Source organism: Convolutriloba macropyga, chromosome 6 (assembly GCF_964194025.1).
Source record: "Convolutriloba macropyga chromosome 6, txConMacr16.3, whole genome shotgun sequence".
NCBI classification, from domain to species: Eukaryota; Metazoa; Xenacoelomorpha; order Acoela; family Convolutidae; genus Convolutriloba; species Convolutriloba macropyga.
In genome coordinates, this window is record NC_134473.1 from 8948837 (window position 1) to 8969006 (window position 20170).

The 20170-nt window shown below is 35.1% G+C and overlaps 4 protein-coding genes across 7 annotated transcripts in view; 3 read left to right on the plus strand and 1 right to left on the minus strand.

Annotated features, from left to right (window-relative positions):
• The window catches only part of LOC142341467 (tetratricopeptide repeat protein 7B-like), a 571721-nt gene that overhangs the window by 146368 nt on the left and 405183 nt on the right, over window positions 1–20170 (plus strand). The window lies entirely within an intron of this gene.
• The window catches only part of LOC142341468 (TAR DNA-binding protein 43-like), a 333593-nt gene that overhangs the window by 146366 nt on the left and 167057 nt on the right, over window positions 1–20170 (plus strand). The gene's annotated exons all lie outside the window — the stretch shown is intronic.
• LOC142340673 (uncharacterized) overlaps window positions 1–20170 on the minus strand; it is a 72418-nt gene that overhangs the window by 19610 nt on the left and 32638 nt on the right. The window lies entirely within an intron of this gene.
• On the plus strand, window positions 1649–10456 carry LOC142340746 (uncharacterized). Of its 3 annotated transcripts, XM_075391449.1 has the most exons (4): window positions 1649–1833; window positions 1956–2255; window positions 9525–9897; window positions 10035–10456. In XM_075391449.1, the coding sequence occupies exons 2-4, from the start codon at window positions 2097–2099 to the stop codon at window positions 10046–10048; spliced, it is 546 nt and encodes a 181-aa protein (XP_075247564.1). In that variant the 5' UTR covers window positions 1649–1833; window positions 1956–2096; the 3' UTR covers window positions 10049–10456. The 3 variants fall into 3 exon arrangements, with proteins under 3 accessions (XP_075247564.1, XP_075247562.1, XP_075247561.1); XM_075391447.1 differs by having other exon boundaries at window positions 1886–2255; window positions 9525–10456; XM_075391446.1 differs by having other exon boundaries at window positions 9525–10456.

Here is a 20170-nt window from a genome sequence, read left to right on the forward strand (position 1 = left end):
ATTAAGTTAATTAAGCTATTGAGTTATATTATTATTGAGTTACATCATTGAGTTATATTATTATTAAGTTTTTATTAATTATCAATAAGTTAATTCCGAAAGTATATGGTAAAAAAAACCTCCGATCAATTACAAATATGCGCAAAATTTTTAAAGTACTCAAAAATTACCCAAAAATATCTTCTGAAAATATCTTTTCAACCCGTTATGATTTACTTGCAAAATTAATACTAAAATTGTTGCATAGTTTTATACCTCGCACTTGGTGAACGCAATTTAAGCCGAAATAAAAGTAAGCCGGCACAAAAGCAAGCCGAAAGTGACGCAATAGTTATGTATTCTATCAGAAAAAATACAATAACTGTTACAATCAACACTGCGCATAGTATTATAGTGCATAATGTATTCCAATGGACCAAAGAAAAGAAAAATACGTCAATTTTTTGGGTACGGGCCTCAGCGGACCGTTGTCCATGACCATGCCTCCCATCAGGTGTGGGAGGTAGTCCGGAAACCGCGGGCCGGTTATTGCGGCGAAGCCTTAAAACACACCCACCGGCCCGCCAGGGGCAACTTAAAATACGGGTTTCCCAAAATTTGTCGGCCTACGGGTTTCCCAAAATTTGTCGGCCTCAAAATTTGTCGGCCTACCAATGAAAAATAAGTCCAAATCTTGTTTGGATCGAGCTCCTTGTTAAATAGATAGCGGCATGGATCGACTGATAGCAATTTTCTGCTTAGAAGCGGCAAAAAGGGAACTCAGATTGAACTTCCGTCGTTCTTAACTAAAAATCGCGCAGTTGTTCGAGATTTTAGGTCAGAATTTTGAACTGACTTTTGCAGATTCTCATTATCTTGATCAATACACGAAACCTGCACACTTTAATATGACCAAAGTTCATAAAAGGCAAATTTATGGGTAGTTACATAGGAACTGACATTCTGAGTTTTGGTATTTTAAAATGTGCACGTTTTGAAGTTTTTGAACATAAATGAGGGTTTTGAAGTTTTTGAACAAAAAAGAGAATATTTCCGAAGAATAACTGTTTGCCTTTTCCAAGGTGTTCCCGATATACCTTCCATCATGAGAAGCTTCGTACGTTGCTTGTTTTTAAGTCCGAAAAATGGCCGAAAAAAAATTTGTTATCAAACAAACAAACAAATGTTTCCCAAATTTAAAACGTTTCTGCAATGTACTTTTGATTTTTTTGATTTACTTTAATTTTTTTTATCATACATAAAGTTTCGGTAAAAATTTGGCTAGCACCAAAATTTAGTATTTTCTACGGAGCAGATTTTCAAAAGTTGTCAAATTGTTATGTGGTTCTCGAAACTACTTTTTATCTGTGTACATGTTTAGAGTTTTCTGAGTACTTCAATGAGATTTTTTAAAATTTGGTTTTACTGGTTTAGAGCTGATAAAAAACCAAGAAACTTAAATGAAGCAACGATGATTTTTGTTAATTAAACTTTAAAAACTTGTTAGAGTATGGTATTTTTAGACGTATATTATTATTTGGTGAAGTAATGGTTTTCAATTGTATGTTTTAATGCTCTATTTGTTACTCTCGGCATCGTTACATTCATTCAATCTAAGGCCAATAACCGAAAAAAAATAGAAATCAATAGGTTGCATGTCTCTGGTGAAGTGAATGAAGATAAGCATTTGTTTTTTTGTAGTTTTCATAGATACACAAAAATCGAGTTCATAAACTGGTTAAGAAATGATATCTGTTCCAAAATTAATTACCTTTGTACTTGCTACCACTTTGCTCATAATTATATATTATCAGTTTTTTGGAAACTTTGCAACCATAGCTCAAATATTGACAGGTAAGAGTTATGAACCATTACGAATTAAAACTAGAACTAACAAACAGTTCAGGATTTTCAGTTCTCAGTTGGAATTATGTCAACCTAGAGATCGGTTCATTATTTTCCAAGATGTTGATCAGGTGGGAGCTGGATTTCTTCACAAGTTTGAAGACTTCCAGGCCGCTTGTGAATTGGCTATAAGGACAGGCAGAACTTTAGTTGACTACTCCCCGAGGCTCGAGGGCGCACACCTACTCAGAAACCGTCAATCTTATCCTGAAATGCGAAAGATGTTTCTACCTCAACCCGGGCCAGGGTACAAAACCGAGTGGTTCCAGGGCAGTGATCAATTCCTCGTTTTGAAGAGATTCATGCCTGGATGGACTTTTGGCGACTATTTTGATTTCTCCAACTTGACGTACAACCTCCAATATGCAAATGCAAGTGTTACCTAAGTTAATAATGATAATTTGCTTTTTCATTTATGGTATGCTCTCGGGCAAACTCCGCGGGCCAAATCCTGGTTGTTCCAGGTTGCCCCAAGCGGACACTACCATTGTCCAGACGTCATGCGTTCATCGACTTTTGTTAAGTTCGTCCATATTTCCAGAAACAATAACTTTAAACGCACGAAGCCCCCTGGTGAGTTCATCTCTATCTGGACATACCTTGAGGGATCACAACCCGGCTTAGGTTAACAAATTGACCAATATTACTCAAATCTTTTCCATCCACTGCCAACTCTTTCAAATTACGCTTCTCATTTAGTCACAAGGTTTCTCAATTACTCAAACATTTTAGCAGTGAAAGGTCAGCTTCAACACCATTGGCCCCTTTTTCCTCAGTGAGAAATTCTACGTCAATTGGCAGCACTGGGGCGATATTCACAGCAGGCGTCCTGTAGACTCCGTCTTTCGTTAGATTCGTCGCTGATCGAATTAACTTCGAAATACCCTCGTGTGTCACTATCTTCCAACAAAAAAACAAGATCTTCTTGGTGCAGATACCTGTCTGATTCGCATTTTCGTTTTTTATTGTTCAAAGTTGGTAGATACTCTTTGCGGAGTCAGTCCCCGATGAGATCCGAGTGAGCTTGTGTTTGTCTAAAGAGTTTACGACGATAAACAATTTCTTCTGGACATGGTAAAAAAGGTTGACAAATATTTCTGTTAGAAAGCAGGAAATGCTTTGAGGTAGTATATCCAGATCGTTTAAGTCAGAACTGACTGTACTCAATGTTTGCTCAACAAGACATATTGCGTTTGAGAGAAAATCTTTTGTAATTGGTCGGCTCTGCATCACTGTTTGCACCGGTTTCCTGCAAAATCTGATCGTTCGCTATTCACACGCCTCTAAATCAGGTGCTGCAGTATGATTGAGCTTCCATCTAATTCCTTGTCGAACTAGGTAGCTCTGCCTTCACTTTGGCCAATGTTTGTGCTCTCCTTTATCGACTATGGATACATTTATTCCTGATTGAACATAAAGAATTCGTTTGACAATCTGCTCTTTTATACCCACTACCATCACCGCTGCTTACACTACCATTGAATGATGCCTCATTGGTGCCAATCTGATTTATTCATTCAAAAAAATAACGTCGGCAGAATATTTCTTTGGCTGAGAACGTAGATAGGCCACTGCAACCATAGTTTGGTTCAACTTTGAATTTCTTTGTGTTGAAATAACGTCTACCGATGCTGGTTTCAACTACAATAGGAATTTGTTCCTTCGATCACTTAAACAAATAGGCTGTTTCACAGTGTTCCGTTCATTGTTCCAAAAATTTTGTCCAATTTTGTCCAGGTGTTTTTCAGGACACATCTCATGTGATCACTGAATGAAGCAAACAATCCAATTGCGTTTAACGCTGAAGACATCAGAGACAAAATCTTAATATTATTCCCTCTATATTTGGCTCAACGGCATTTGATTTTTTTAACGGGATGATTGCAATTATTGTGGTCTCGTTTCGTTCTTTCCATCATTGTTGCTCATCAATTTCTTCAACTCAGACTCATGTTTTGAGAGAAGAGGTTGCTGTTGCTAGAACAATTCGATAGCTTCTTCCAGTCTATTGATTTAAACAAATCGTCTGTGAAGAAATCATTGTGGACTGCTTTTGCTGCTATGGGAAACTCTTCTTCTTTATCGAAGCCCACTCGTTTGAACGTGTAACTTGCGCATATTGGTGAAATTTTCGCGGCCAAAAAACTGGCGCATATACTCATATAATTGCACAAGTACAATAAATTTTTTATCAAGAGAAACGTCAGCCAGCTCTTGTCTTGTTCATTAACTTTGAACTGCAAAAACCTTGATTCTATATCAACTGTCATAGCTTTTGGTCCTCCAAAAAATCTAAAAATATTTTTGGCAGACCAGCCCTTGCGGTAAATTAGTTCTCGCTAGTATTTTGTCCTTTAAGCACTTTTTGTGTTTTGATTCAGCGTTCCAATCTTGGTAACGGCGAATTTGTATGACCTTAATACTGCATGGTGTGGCAAATCCAATTCATTCCCAAAAAAGCCTTTGAATTGTGATTCGTTGAAAAATTCTGTATCTTTAGACTGCTCATGCAATAATTTAAGATCTGGTTAGGGTCTTTGATCCGATGAGTAAATCTGACCCAATGCCGAAAAAAAGTTGTGGGTTTGGGTCGGCTCCTGTTCTTTTGACAGCCTTCCAAATAACAAACGCTCGGCTGTAAATTTCGTCGAAATTTCTAGTATCTTTGCTTTTCAGTTCTTTCTTTGAAAAACCAACAGAGTTGATTTTGGAAACGTACGTTTCCTTTTCTTCTCAGAATTGAAACGTTTGCGTCATGTTCACTTCAACTGTGTGGGCAAAACGATAAACATATTGTCATTTCTCGCCTTACATTAATCCTAATTCGGTCAGATGAGCAACCATTGTACTTCGTGTTTCTATTGCTTAAGTCAGTTAGTAGGTGTTTTGACCTAGAATGATGCCAACTTCCCTCAAGATAAAAATTCGGTTTGGAGGTACACCAAAGTGGTTGAAACTTCGTTTCAGTTTTTTTAGTAGTCTTTGTTTTTAGAACAACCGTTCGTACTTCAGATCCTTTGTTCCGTGCTTGCCAGCTATGTTGAGGACAACTTGAGCTCTGAGCGAATGTTGAACTCTGGGCACCAAAGTTCTCTTATAAACATTGATTGATGAATGAAACTGTTGATCCGCTATCGAGGAAAAAATATGTCTTCAGCCTGTTACAATCAATCTGTGTTGAGGCAGGAATTATCTGACAAATGCCTGTAAATTCTTTAATCTGGTTGATTTTTGCTGCGTACACCTTAACTGTGTGATTGACGTCACCCATTTGGTTTTATGATTGGAACATCAGTTTATTCTGGACTCCTTGCTTGCAAGTCTTTTTACAAGACATTCATTACATGAACGTTGTTTCTTCAGTTAAACATATCGATCGTTAATATTCGTTTCAATGGAAAACGAGCAGTTACAGATACGAATAGTATTACCAGCTTGCGGACATTGATCGCTTTGGGTTGTCTTTGTTTCTTTTACGTTCAAAATGGCACTGATTTCTCTTACTTCTCAGGTGACAATATTCGCTGGTTTGTGAATACGCTCACGTGTTCCTAATGTGAGACACCAGTTGTATCTAGTGTTTCAGTCTCTCAATTGGCCTCAAACACTTCTTAATTAAGGTGGGAACTATTTGTCCATTGCAGTACTGTTGTTGAGTCCAAACAGAAACGATAATTGTGTATATTGACAATCTGCTCTTTTATGCTCTCTGTCATCATCACTGCTTGTTTTCCGAGTGTGGTAATGAAAGGTACTTCATCCGTGCCATACTTAATATGCCGGTTGAGTATTCCTTTGAGTGAGAACGTAGATAGATCACTGCACTCATCTTGACAACGGATGCGTCATCAAACAATTGAACCTGAACTTTGTTGTTCGCTGTGTTGAAATGTTTTCGGCAGATTCAGCTTTCAGTTACAAAAGGAAGTTGCTCCTTTTACGTAAGCAAGCTTGCTATTTTGCCGATTTCCACTTCGTTGTCCCAATTATTTTGTCCATTTCTAATTGAGTTGTTATTCAGGATACAGGAGTTGTCTCATGTAATCACTAAATGGAGCAAACAATCCGATACTGAAAATACCAGAGACCATATCTTCCTAGTACTCCCTCTGTATTTAGCTGGAAGCCGTTTGCTGAATTTGCGGGTTGATTTCAAGTCTTCCGTTATTGTTCCTTTTTTTCATTATTGTTGCTGAATGACTTCTCCAATTCAAACCCATGTTTTGTTAGAAGAGATTGTAGTTGATAGAACACGTCGGTAGCTTCTTCCGGTGTTTCTACTGATTCAGTCAAGTTGTCCAAATGACAACCACAGGTTTGATTCGTATTACTATCTTGTAGTTCTTTGCTTATTTTAGTCCATAGGCGTTTTGACTTAGTATGATTGCAACTTCCATCAAGTCAAAACTTCTGTTCAGAGGTAAACGGAAGTGGTTGGAATTTTTCGTTTTCAATTTTTCGTAGTCATAGCTTCAACTATCCAAAGATATTGACGGTTGTACAATCGGTTCATGCAATTTCACCATTGGATACAGTCCCCTAACTCTGGAGCATCTTTTTCGGTCTTCAGATCCTTTAATCCCTGTATACAAACTATGTTGAGGGTAACTTGAGCTCTGGGCTTATGTTGAGCTCGGGGCTGGTAACTTCTTTTGCACACTTTTATCGATGAGTGAAACCGTTGACCGACCATCGAGGAAAACATATGTGTTCTTTCTGTTACAACCAATCTGTGTTGAGACAGGAAATATCTGACGAAAGCTTGGAACGTCGGTACTCTTCTTGAATGTTACTGCGTTTACGCTTACTGCGTGACGCACCTTGTCCAATTGGTATTATGAGCATTGCAAGCGCCAGTATTTTTTAGAACATGAACTTTTAGCGCACTTGTTGATTTTTCAGTCTCTGATTTCAAGTTTTTCTCCCAGACATACATAACAGGAGCGCTGTTTTTTTACTGCTATATACCGTTTGTTATTATTGCTCTTCTTGGAAAACGGGAAGTTCCAAATACGCCGGATATCATCAAATCGCGGACATTGATCGATTTGCGTTTTCTTCGATTCTCTTCCATTTGAACTTGCACTGACATTCCATGTCTTCAAGAATGATTTTTCTCATTTTGTAATAAGACTGTATTCAACTTTGCGTTAACATTTAAATGCTGAGAACCTTTCATGCTCGAATGCCTCTCTGGTTTTCAAACACGGTTAGACCAGGCTATTGCGCATTCTTGTTATCAATATATAACCACCGTTTCTCTTTGAGTATCTGCGGCATTTACACAATATTAAAATTTATAGCTCATCGCCGATTTTGGTTTGTATTCCTTGACTACGTTCACAATCTTCAAGACGATAACAAAAAGCTCAACCAGGTTTGCAATGTCATGGGGTCTCATTTGATTGGCTTTCCTCAAACTCTCGAGTTGTGCATCTATAAAAAATTCTGTCTTCCAATCTCTTTTCTAGAATGCCCCAAGTATCACTGTTAAACTGCCCAGAATATCCATTCCCCGAGATTGCGGTTTTTGTTCTGCCTGTAGTAACGGCTACAATTGGCTCAATTACTTTGATTGGGGAATCATGTGGAATCCAGTAGTTTTCTGTCAAAGCTGTTTGACTTCAAATTTAGCAGAATGCTCCTAGTTGGATTTCCGATATTGTGGATGAAGCCTATCTGCATTCTTTTTAGGGCTGAGGTCAGAACGGGTTTCTGATCTTTCTGATGTCTGTGTTTGGTTCATCATATTGACCCACTACGCAACATTTCTTCTTTCTGAGACCCATTTGAATGGTGAGTTGTCACGAGTATATGTTGATTTACATTGGATATATAGGGAGATTTGGGATCAAACATAAACGATCAACTGAATTAGCCAAGTATGCAGACGAACGAGTAACAAAAAAAAGGAAAGACGAAAGACTCTACAGCAGAAGATTCGAAACCACAAAAAGGATCTGTTGAGATAAAACATCTGAAACAAAAAGATCAAAAGATCCAAAATGCAAGCAGATGAAATAAGCATTGCATTCTCTGCCCGATTTCGTATTTCTACCACAAGCAACGTTGTGCGAGCTTTAAAATTAGGAAAACCTTGGTGTTACCATAAGCACGACGAAGCTTTGAAAGACAGACCGGATTTGACGGAAATTCTGCATTTTAGCATTGAACAAACAATTGCATCACCACCAGTCCGGCCTATCACTTCAACGTCATCTGCAGCGCAACTGACACCTTATAAAAACAAGAGAGCAGCACAGGTCAGCGACACTTCTGTTTCAGAATATTGCGCTATTAGGTGGAGCAAACAAGAAAAGAAAAAATCTAATCAAAAATCGCATAATCAACAAACACAAACCATTGTTGAGAACATTCAAACAACACACGGATATTCCACAGATGTCCGAAAAACTAACACTACATTTATAGGCACATATTCACCTCGTAATCCAAATGAAAGATGGACGTGTGATCCCCATCCAAATAAAACAGCGGAACGCAAAAAGATTTTTTATGAAGCAGAACGTTGCGAAGATGATGCATATGATTAAAACTCCATCATTGAAAAAACAAACAGCTTTATATGTTTAATTAATAAATGTTAATATAATTTTATTCAAGCGGTGAATAAGTGCTAAATTTACGATTTAATTCTATACATTGTAAACATTATCATTTCCTCACAAAGGGGGAAATATCATTGGGCCTGAATATTGGGATCAATATTCATTGCCCTATTTGGATCATCTTCATCAATTCCTTGCCGTATTTTTTCATCTTTTTCTTGAATTTAGATTAGTTCAAAAACTTGACCTTATCTTAATTTGTTCATTTTCATTGACACGAAACTGTCTTTTCAAACTTTAAATAAACTGAAGTTCCTGTCGTTGTGCATGGTCAACTCATGATAATCTCAATTCCTTCTTGAGCAGTAATTCATACATATCATTGTCATTCTCATAATTCTACTGCTAAAGTTCAGTTGCAATTTAAACATGGTCATTCGCTCTTCAACTCGAGATAAGAGAATTAAGTTGTCAATCGCGACGAAATCTCTCAATACTAGTAGATAAATCTAATAATCACTTAAACGTGAAAAGCAAACGCGGTTCAAACTCAAATCTCTAAGGCAATAGACGTCATTCGCAGTGCAATCGGATTAATCGTAAAGCAATCAGTATAACAAACCAAAATCCGCAGATCTTGCAAAAACTCACTGCTAAAAATCGCAGATCTTACAATAATTCACCGCTTAAAACCGCTAATCTTACAAAATTTCTTTGCTTTCGCCGAATTAATCGCTAAAAGATGGGAGCGATTTGCGGTGAAAATTTTTTTTTTCAACAATATTCAACGCAATTCTTACATTATTTTTTTTACAAATCTTCAACCCGGGTTGACTTGATGCGGGTATGGGTGGTTGGGGGTTAATTTGGTGCCGATTCTATTTTGCTTCAAAACTAATACTTCCGGGTTGCTCCCTCGGTCTTTACTTTTGGAACTTAGTTTTTGGGCGCTGTGGCTTTTGTTTTTGTCTTTGGGATGCTGGCACCTTCTTTGTTTCTGAAAACTACCGTTTCAGAGGGTAAAAAGCTGATGTTAGTTGAACTGCTAAAGTTTTATTTCAATTGTTTCAGGGAACTACAAAGAAATGTCGACTGGAAGCTTCGTTGGATTCTCCCAAAAATCTAACCCAGGCAGCAACGAGCGTTTTAACTCTCGAATATTCGCAGATAAACATCTGGTGCTTAACGTGTCACTTCAGAATTAATCAAGTTAATTTAACTAATTCCGTGCAAAGTTATGACAACAGCTTGAGTAAAGTATCAGTTTTCAAAAGGAAGACGTTTTCTCCATTTATCAAATATGCGGCTCTTAAAATTAAATACATCATAATGAAGACAGCGAAGAAAAAACAGTTGAAAATCAATGGCAATATTGGAAATAGAAAATTCATTGTTATTCATCTGCGAGGACGCGATAGACCACAGGCTTTATCTAAATATAGAGGTAATCAACTAGTAAACAAGATTGAGTCATACGGGGTGTTCAATAACAACAGCATTGTTTATCTAATGACTGACCTACCCCAAGACCATGCCCAAATTAAGGCTGTGAGAACATATTTCAAGGATTTTATTTTTCAGGATTTGGATATTGAATTGTTTAAACACAATTCCTTTCAGAAAATGGGATCTTATTTGGTTTATGTGACTGAAATGGCGCTTCAAGACATTTCTGATGGAATTGTGAGAACATACTCAGATCACACATTGCCAAACAAAGAGAAAGAGCTGGGCTTTCTTTCGTCCTGACAAAAACGATGAAAGAGTTCAAATCAGCGTTGAAGTGTATATTTTGAAGCGACGTCAGTTGACAGGAAGTTATTTATCTATTCAACTCTTTTTAAATTTCGTCAATATGGAGACAAACTAGTAGCTAATTCTATTTCCGAAAATAAATACTTAAGAAAGCAGAAACGTATCGAAAATAACAACCCGGGTTGAAAAAAATTTTAATCATAGAACTTTCATATTATGGGCTACCTTAGAGATCTCATAATTACTTGTCTTTCCTGAATTTCCCGACAGGGTATTTTTCTGTGAAACTTTTTGCCATTTTCTAATGGGATTTTACATATTATGCTTCCCTTTTTTCCTAGTGGGAAGCTAGCCTCGACACACATAAAACACTTAGCAAAAAAACGGTTCTGCCCAGGATTTGCTAAAATGTAGCAAACACAAATCTACGAAAAACATAACTAGAATAGTTTTTGCCTAAATTAATTTCCCGGGTTGACAAAAAGTTTTTACCATAGAACTTTCACATTATGGATCATTGACTTCATAAATCAAAAAAGTTTTAAAAGATTGATAAAACTACAACTTTGCCATAAATGAAAGTTCTATGACTAATACTTTTTCATAACTGGAAGTTCTATGAATACAATTTTTCCATAATGTGGGAGTTCTATGGTAACTAATTCTCCATAACAACAGAAGGAGACATTTAAGGAGTTTTGGTTTTTTGTGAGTCCCATGAGCTTCTTAAATTACAAGGAAAAACAGTGTTGACAGTTTTTCTTTCAGATGAAGCAAAAATGGAGGCTAATTTTACAAAGACGTCAGCCTAACGCACGCTTGTTTTATTACTTTGAGCAGCCGAGACTTAGTTGTAAAGAAATGAAACTAATCTTTTACCTAAGAAAATCGAAAAATTCTCGTTTCCGACCTACACCTGGTTTATTCGACAATTTTTTAAGCCTTGGCCGAATAAACAAATCTTGAATTTTATTTTTGCTTTAGAAGATTTATGACTACGAATTTTCAATAACATATTGCAAAAAGTTGTCATCTGAGGCTCAGATTTTAGCTGACTGTAGAATAAGCAATTTCCTAAACATCGCAAAATTGTGATGTCTAATATTTAGGTTAGCAAATAATTTTTTTGTATGAAGATCTCTGAATAAAATTTTTTCATAAATACGCCCTTTGTTTTAGCCCTTTTCCTGATTTCTCATAAAGTTTGTTAAAATACAACCTTCATTTTATGAAAGTTTTATGACTAATTTTTTTCATAGACGCCATAATATGAAGTTGTGATAAATAGCTTTTTGATTTACGGGGTCAACCCGGGAAGTCAACCCTTGATTTAGTATTATTCGATTTTAAATCAAAATTCGTTAAAAACCCAGAAATTAACTATATTATTACCAATAGTTTTAGATACAAGATTTAAGATACAAGATTTTTCAAATTAAGTTGTGCAATGCAGATTCACTCCTAAATTTAGTGTATGTTATCGCTATTGAAATTATGATAGCCTTCAAACGCAGTTCAGGAATTTTATTAGATTCAAGAATTTTTTCTTGTGATAGGAAAATTTTTGAAGTTCTTAGGACATTTCTGAAATTCTTAACAGGCCGTCACCAAACTGTTGTTACAATATTGACTAGAATGTTTCCCGCGGAAATTAGTGCATGTTTTTGCTATGGATAGTGGGAAAGAATTCGACAGCGCTTTACACAATCTTTTCTTTGTAAAAATTTTTTCCTGTGATATGCAAATATTGTGAAAGCGCAGATTTCTATTCTTTACTGGCCGTCAGCAATGCTTTGCAAAGAAAAGCATCTGTTCGAATTGGAAACATATAAACAAAAGAGTGCCATCAGTTAAAGTATTGTGGCCTCTGTTTCTAAGCCTCATCAAAACATACTTTTGTGAAGAAGTTAAAAACAAGAAACAAGCAATTATTTTTATAAAATGTGGAGATGATTGAACTCATCGCTTGTGCCTCATTATTCAAAAACCTGCTCAAAAACGGAAAGTGAATGCAATTTTAAAGTAGGAGAAGAAAACACAATGCAGTTTAATTTAAAAAAGAGCAGGACGTTTTGCAAGAGAATGGTTAGCACTATAAGCTATACACTGAAATCTTAAAAAAAAATTGCGCGTCAAATATGGGTAAATAAGCATAGATCACGAAAATTTATTTGGAAAAAAAAGCCGTGAAACCATTGGTTTCTTATAACCACTGTCAGAAGTGTTTTTTACTTCACTTGAAACAATTTTTTGCCGGTGTCATTGGAGACTAACTACATGTGGTCAGAAATAAGATAAAAACATCGCAAACTTCATAACCATTCTGACATTTTTTTAAAAAAACAAATACATTCAAAGTTGTTTGAGGTTTTAGGTAACATCGGGAACCATTGCATACGTTCATCGGTAGCTCTAAAAACGCAGTTAGATCTTTGATTAATAAGTCAGAGTCGTGAGGCAGCAAAAAAGATTAAAGTATAAATGCATCACAAAAGAAATCAAATGAAGTTTAAAAAAACTCATAGTCAAAGACATAAAATGACGAGCTTTTCTCTGAAAACATAACGGTTTTTTTGCCTCATCTCGAGATAAATGGGATCAATTGCTATTTGGGCATGGATTTTTTGTCAGTAATCAACATAAAAAACAGAAATGGGAAAATTTGGAAAAAATTGCGCCCCCAATAAAATCCAAACCTAGCCCTGATTTGCCGGGCAAAAACAATTTTTAATTCCTTATGTTTGCGATTTGGATCAAATAGCAACTGAAATTTTTAATTAAACAAAAATAATTCATGTAATCTAATTATTGAGTTAATTTTTCGAAAATCTTTCAAATTTTAGTTCCAGAAGACTCCCATAGCAAGCAAAAAAAAATTTTTTTTTGGGGGGGGGGGGGGAGATTTCAAAAACTGTGACTTCAGATATTTAGTCTCTAGTTCCGGCATATTTAAACAAAGTGAGATTAAAAAATGTGTATTTGCAGCAATTTTTGATTAACAAAAGAAACTTAAATTGGAAAAATTTAGCAGAACTAGGATAAACGCAATCAGGAAGCTTTTTCTCTCCTTAACAGAGAATACGGAAATACGGAAAATGTGAAAAAAAACAACCCAACTCCGTCTATAATCACCTCGATAACTCCCTGTAAAAAACGAAAATTAGGAAAAACTTTTTAATTCCATATTTTACGATGGACGGGCTTACTAATGATACAAGTCTCTGTTATTTAAGGTGATTATATTGATCTGTAAAAAAATGACTGAACAAAGAAAGTACATTTGAGAATACATTTTCCCCCCACAATTTGGTCGGAACACAAAAGCCACAAAAATTGACATATAATTTAAAAAATCTGAAAATTCAATATTACTTTGAGAGAAGTTTTCACGAACAAGAACTCATTATATGCAGCCAGAAATTTCTTAATGCGTAAGTGTTTTGTGACCAACGTTAGGTGCAATGAATATGTGAAAAATTGAAATTCTGATGCCACTTTAAACTTAAATTCCTGATCTTCTGGCTACTTTATTTGATTTATCGCCACTCTGGGACAAAGCCTTTCAAGCTAGACAGAGATATACAGCCAAAACGAATTTTAAAAAATAAAAAAAATGTTAACATCATTATTTTTTTGCAATTAAAATTTCTACAAGAAAATATTTTCTTGTTAGAGAACAAAGAATGTACAAAAGTCATAGGATAGCAGGCAATTTAGCTTTTCATATTGTGTTGAGCCGTAAAACAGTGACAGTGAAAACACTCAATTCTTTTTTTTCTTATCTGTTATTACTTCTTTTCGAGACACGTCTCTTCTCAATTTAAACACAGCTGCTTTAACAGCAGCTGATACAGAAAAGATTTGTATTCGTTTTCCCTAATCATTTTATAGAAGTTATTTACTTATTTATCTTTTTCTTAATTTTTCTTCGGATTCAATTTGTTCGTCCTAAAAAGGTGATTTTAGGTCAAAATAAGTCAGCTTCTGTACAGCAGATATCAGTAGTTCATCTATCGGTAGTTTTTTTCGTCATTACTGATAATTTCAATATGGAGAACCACAATACGTTCCGTCACTTAATTTGGTTGACTCCGTTTTCTAAACGAAAGGGATCTCCGATTGAGGTTTGGAGTTCTCCGGTTGGGCCATAACTGAACCGTAAACTGGAACAATTGAGAGAATCAAATTTGTCTTTTTTGACCGTTTATTCTGTTAACTTTTTTTGGAAACATTGTGTCTCTTGTCAATTTTTATACTACTGATTTAACTGACACCAGAACACACCATTCATACTAAAATAAACGTAAAAATGGACTGGAACACTAACATACTACTATGAATTAATAACACACCACAAAGTTTTAGACAGGTTATAATAGAACAGTCAGAGTTCAAAGTTACATTTGTAAGGATCATATCGCAGCCTCACCTCACATAACAGATAAACAGATAAACAGAAAATGACAAAATATTTACAGACACACAGTAAATCTCAAATCATTTGAATGACCTAGCAGACTCATAACCAATATGCATCTTTTTAAAAGCTTAGTAGAAAGCTCACTATACCTGAAGAAAACAGAAAACTAAATAATTTTTTTAAAAAATGCAAAAAAACTGCACAACATGATTTTTGAAAGGCTACCAATTACCAATACACGAATACATGCATCCCAAAAAAATACTGCCTCAAAACATTTTCAAATAAAAAAGATATAGTTCGACTATGTCGTCCCCAGATAGGTAGAACTTTAAAAAAGCAATAAAATTCGAATGTCAGCGGTTCGGTTCGACAGAAAGAGACAGAGAGAGAGAGAGAGAAAGAGAGAGAGAGAGAGAGAGAGAGAGAGAGAGAAAGAGATAGAGAGAGAGAGAGAGAGAGAGAGAGAGAGAGAGAGAGAGAGAGAGAGGGGGAGAGAGACAACTTTTCATAGACGACATAATATTAAATTTTAACATATAATTTTTTGAATTATGGGGTCAACCCGGGAAAACAAATATATTTATTATTCAATTTTAAACTTTTCAAATAAAAATGTGCATTGCAGATTCACCCTTAAAGTTAGTGTAGGTGTTTGCTCTTTAAATTAAATTTGAAAGCAATTGAAAGCAATTTTGAAAGCAATAAAAGAAATTTTATTGTATGCAAGAAATTTTTCTTGAGATAGAAAATTATTTGAAGTTCTTATGACATTTTTGAAAATTTTATCAGGCCGTCGCCAAATTTTTCTGGAAATATTGATTGGCAAGTTTTGAGCGTAAATTAGTGCATGTTTTTTGCTATGGACAGTGAGAAGGCATTCGACAGCGCTTTACATAATTTCTCCATTGTAAAATTTTCATTCGATATGCAAATATTGTGAAAGCGCGGATTTTTGATTCTCAACTGGCCGTCAGCAACGCTTTGTATAGAAAAACTTTTGTTCGAATTCAATGCAAATAAAAAAGGGGTGCCGCGAGTTACAGTATTGGGTCTTCTGATTCTAAGCCTCTTCCTGGCATACTTTTGTAATGAAGTGAAGAAAAAAAAGCAAACAAATATTTTGAAAATCTGGAGATGATTGAACTCTGCCTGTGCTTCATTATTTTAAAACCTGCTAAACTGAAAGTGAATGCAATTCTATAGTAGTGCGAAGAAAACAGAATGCAGTTGAATACTTAAAAAAAGAGCAGGACTTTTTGCAACTGAGCGGTTCGGCAGCCGTTAAAACTATAAGCTGTTCACTGAAATCTTAGAGTAATTATTTTTGCGCCGTTTTTAACGTCAATTGGAATGGATGTGATAATAAGAAGAATGAACAAATGACAACCGCAAATATGGATGAATATGTATAAATCACAAATTTTTTATAAAAAATTTTTAGTAAAATAGACAAGAAACCATTGGATTCTTATAACGACTGTTTTTTACTTCGCTTGAAATAAATTTAGGCCGAAATGATTGAAGAATAAGCTGAATGGGGCCAGAAATAAGATTTAAAGAATTGGCAGACATCATAACTTAACTGACTTTTTTAAAAAAAAAAACAAGTACATTCAAAGTGGTTTGACGCTATAGATAACATCTGCCATAGATTACAATGCATAGGATCAGATGCAGTTCTAAAACCCAGTTAGATCTTCGATCAACAACTCAAGGTCATGAGGCTACAAAAAATTTAAAAAATGAATGCAAAAACAAAAGAAATCAAATGAAGTTTACAAAAACTAATAGTCAAGGCCATAAAAGGACGAGCTTTTCTGTGAAAACATAATTTTTGTTGGCCTCATCTTAAGCAAAGTCGCATCTTCAATTATTTAAGCCTTGATTTGAAATCATTCTTGTCAGTACTCAACATAGAAAAAAACAGAAATGGGCAAATTTGAAAAAATATCGCGCCCCAATAAAATCCGAATATTTATGAGTCCAAACCTAGCCCTGATTTGCCGGGCGTGTGGCAGAAGCGTTTTATTGTTCCATATGTTTGCAAATTAGATCAAATAAGAATTAAAATTTCTAATTAAACTAAAAACAATTGATGTAATTTGTGTAATCATTGAGTTAATATTTCGAAAACCCTTCAAAATTCCAGAAGAATCCCGTAGTAGCAAAAGAACAAAACGTTTTTGGGGAGACTTCAAAGATTGTGACATTAGATTTTTAGCCTCTAGTTCCTGTATATTTGAACAAAGAGAGATAAAAAAGGAGCCATTTTTGATTAATAAAAACGACTGAAATTCGAAAAATTTAGAAAAAGTTTTAAACAAAAAACTAGGATAAACGCAGTTGTCAAGCCTTTTCTATCCCAAACAGGGACTAAAAATACACGGAAAATGAGAAATAAAACAACAGAACTCCGTATATTATTCAGCTCGATATCTCCCTGTAAAAAAACGAAAATAAAGAAAACTTTTTAATTCCATATTCTACGATGGTCGGGCTTTCTAATGATACAATTCTCAGTTTTTTTAGGGTGATTTTACTTATCTTTAAAAATGACTTAACAAAGAAAGTACATTTGAGAACATATTTCTCCCCACAAATGGGTTGGAACACCAAAAAAAACCATAAAAAAGCAATAAAAACTCACATAAATATTTTTAAAAGTCTGCAAACTCATACTTACTTTGAGACAGGTTTTCACTAACAAATACTAAATAATTATTAGCAGCCATATATTTCCTAGTGCGTAAGTTTTTTGTGACCAACGTTAGGTGCAACAAATCTGTGAAAAATTGCATTTCTGATGCCACCTTAAACTTAAATTCCTGATCTTCTGGATACTTTATTTGATTTATCGCCACTCTGGGACAAGCCTCTCAAGCTAGACAGATATACAGCCAAAGAGAATCACAAAAAACAAACAATTAAATTTCCTTCAAGAAAATTTTTTCTTGCTAGAGAACAAAGAATGCACAAAAGTCATAGGATAGCGGAAATTTAGATTTGCATATGTTGAGCCGTAAAAGAGGAACAGTAGAAACACTCAATGTTCTTTTTATTATCTTTTACTTCTTTTCTAGACACGTCTTTTTTCAGTTTTAACACAGCTGTTTCAACATACAAAAATTATTTGTTTTCCTTTTTTCAATGCTTATATAAAAGTAATTTACGTATTTACATTTTTCTTAATTTTTTCTCGGATTAAAGTTGTTCCTCCTAAAAAGGGGATTGTGAGACAAAATAGGTCAGTTGCTGCACAAAAAATATCCAGTATTTTATCTATTGGAAGCTTTTTTGTCATTACTGATCAATTTAATGTGGAGAACCACAATCCCAGGTCGAGGTGGACAGACCGAATTGAGCTCTGATCAGACCATCTTCGGTGCGCTCGAAATACATGCTCTGGGAAAAGCTTCGAGCGCACTTTTGTCTGGACAATGGTCTGGAACTTGCCTGATCACAGGCCACTTTGGTCTGGGACGGTCTGATCAGAGGTCACTTTGATCTGGGACGGTCTGATCAGAGGCAGTTTCAAGCGCACAATAGTCTGATAAAAACACGAGTGCAAAAAAAAGTTCTGCTAACATCTGGTTTTGCGCTCGTGACCTTCATACTAAAAAAAACACCAGTCATACTAAAAAACCGTAAAAATGGACTTAAACACTAACGTACTGCTATGATTTAATAACACACCACAAAGTTTTAGAGAGGTCTCAATAGAACAGTCAGAGTTCATAGTTATTTTCGTAGGGCTCATATGACAGCCTCACCTCTCGTAACAAAGATAAACACAGAAAGTGTCGAAGTATTTGCAGATAAAGAGAAAATTTCAAAGAACTTGAATGACCTAGCAGACTTTCTCCAGACAATTTTACGTCTCTGCTCATTAACGATTTCGATAGAAAAACCTTCTCTTTAAACCAAACTCATAATCAATATGCATATTTTTAAAAACTTAGTAGAAAGCTCATTAAAACTAAAAAACACAGAAAGGTATACATTTTTTTTACAAAAGACAAAAAACAACACAACGTGCTTTTTGAAAGGTTACCAATTACAAAAACTTGCATCCAAAAAAATACTACCTCAAAACCTCTTCAAACAAACAAAATTTATTGGAATATGTCGTCCCCAGATAGGTAAAACTTTAGAAAAGCAACAAAAATCAAATGTCAGCAGTTTTGTGTGTATTCGGTTCAAAAGAGAGAGAGAGAGAGAGAGAGAGAGAGAGAGAGAGAAAGAGAGAAAATAATGAGTTGGGTGCTAGATAAACTTATGTTGATCTTTTAGTTTTTTGGTTTTGAGCTCTGCCATTAATGAGCCTTCTAATTTTGGCACTCTGATCTTGCTAGAATGCGTAGAAATGTTTTCCATTGTTGGAGACAAAAATGTCGCCGGCATTATAGTTCCTTGTGTACAATTTGAAAGTGTTGGAACATTGATTGCAATTTCCCCTAATGTAGACCTGGAATTATAAAAAGACCTGCTAAATCCAGGTAGCTGAATGAATTTTGAATTAAATCAAGCCGTCGATTACACTAGTTCAAACTAAGACAAATTCTTTTCATAGGTCCGGCCTAATTCTTTTTATATTTAAAATGAGTCAAAATGAAAAGTTCTGCCGACATCTGGTTTTGCGCTCGCAACCTTCGTATTAAAAAAACACACCAGTCATACTAAAAAAAACGTAAAATTGGACTTAAACACTAACGTACTGCTATGATTTAATAACACACCGCAAAGCTTTAGAGAGATTTCAATAGAACAGTCACAGTTCATAGTTATTTTAGTAGGGATCATATGACAGCCTCACTTCTCGTAACAAAGATAAACACATTAACAGAAAATGTCGAAGTATTTGCAGATAAAGAGAAAATGTCAAAGGATTTGAATGATCTAGCAGACTTTCATCAGATAATTTTACATTTCTGCTGATCAATGGTTTTGAAAGAAAAACCTTCTCTCTAAACCAAACACAGAAAAGTAATCAGCCAAAAGAAACAACACAACATTTTTTTTGAAAGAGTACCAATTACCAATACTTGCATTCCAAAAAATACTACCTCAAAACCTCTTCAAACAAACATACAAAATATACTTGGACTCTGTCGTACCCAAATAGGTAGAACTTTAAAAAAAGCAATAAAATTCAACTCTCCGCATTTTTGTGTGTATTCGGTTGAAGAGAGAGAGAGAGAAAGAGAGAGAGAGAGAGAGAGAGAAAGAGAGAGAGAGAGAGAGAGAGAGAGAGAGAGAGAAAGGGAGAGAAAATGATGGGCTGGGAGCTATTTTTATTTCAAATAGTTTTTTTGGTTTTGAACTCTGCGATAAAAAAGCCTTCTAATTTTTGCACTCTGCTCTTGCTAGAATGCGTAGAATTGTTTTCCATTGGTGGAGACAAAAATTTCGCCGGAATTATAGTTCTTTGTGTACAATTTGAAAATGTTGGAATATTGGTTGCAATTTTCCTTAGTATAGACCTGGAATTATGAAAAGACCTGCTAATTCCAGGTGGGTGAGTAAATATTGAATAGTAATA

Bases quoted from the DNA above. Each gene is read 5' to 3' on its own strand.
- LOC142340746 (XM_075391447.1), top strand. From the start codon at position 2,097: ATGCGAAAGATGTTTCTACCTCAACCCGGGCCAGGGTACAAAACCGAG. The intron at 2,256-9,524 runs GCAAGTGTTACC...CAATTGTTTCAG, and splicing joins ACAACCTCCAATATGCAAAT to GGAACTACAAAGAAATGTCG.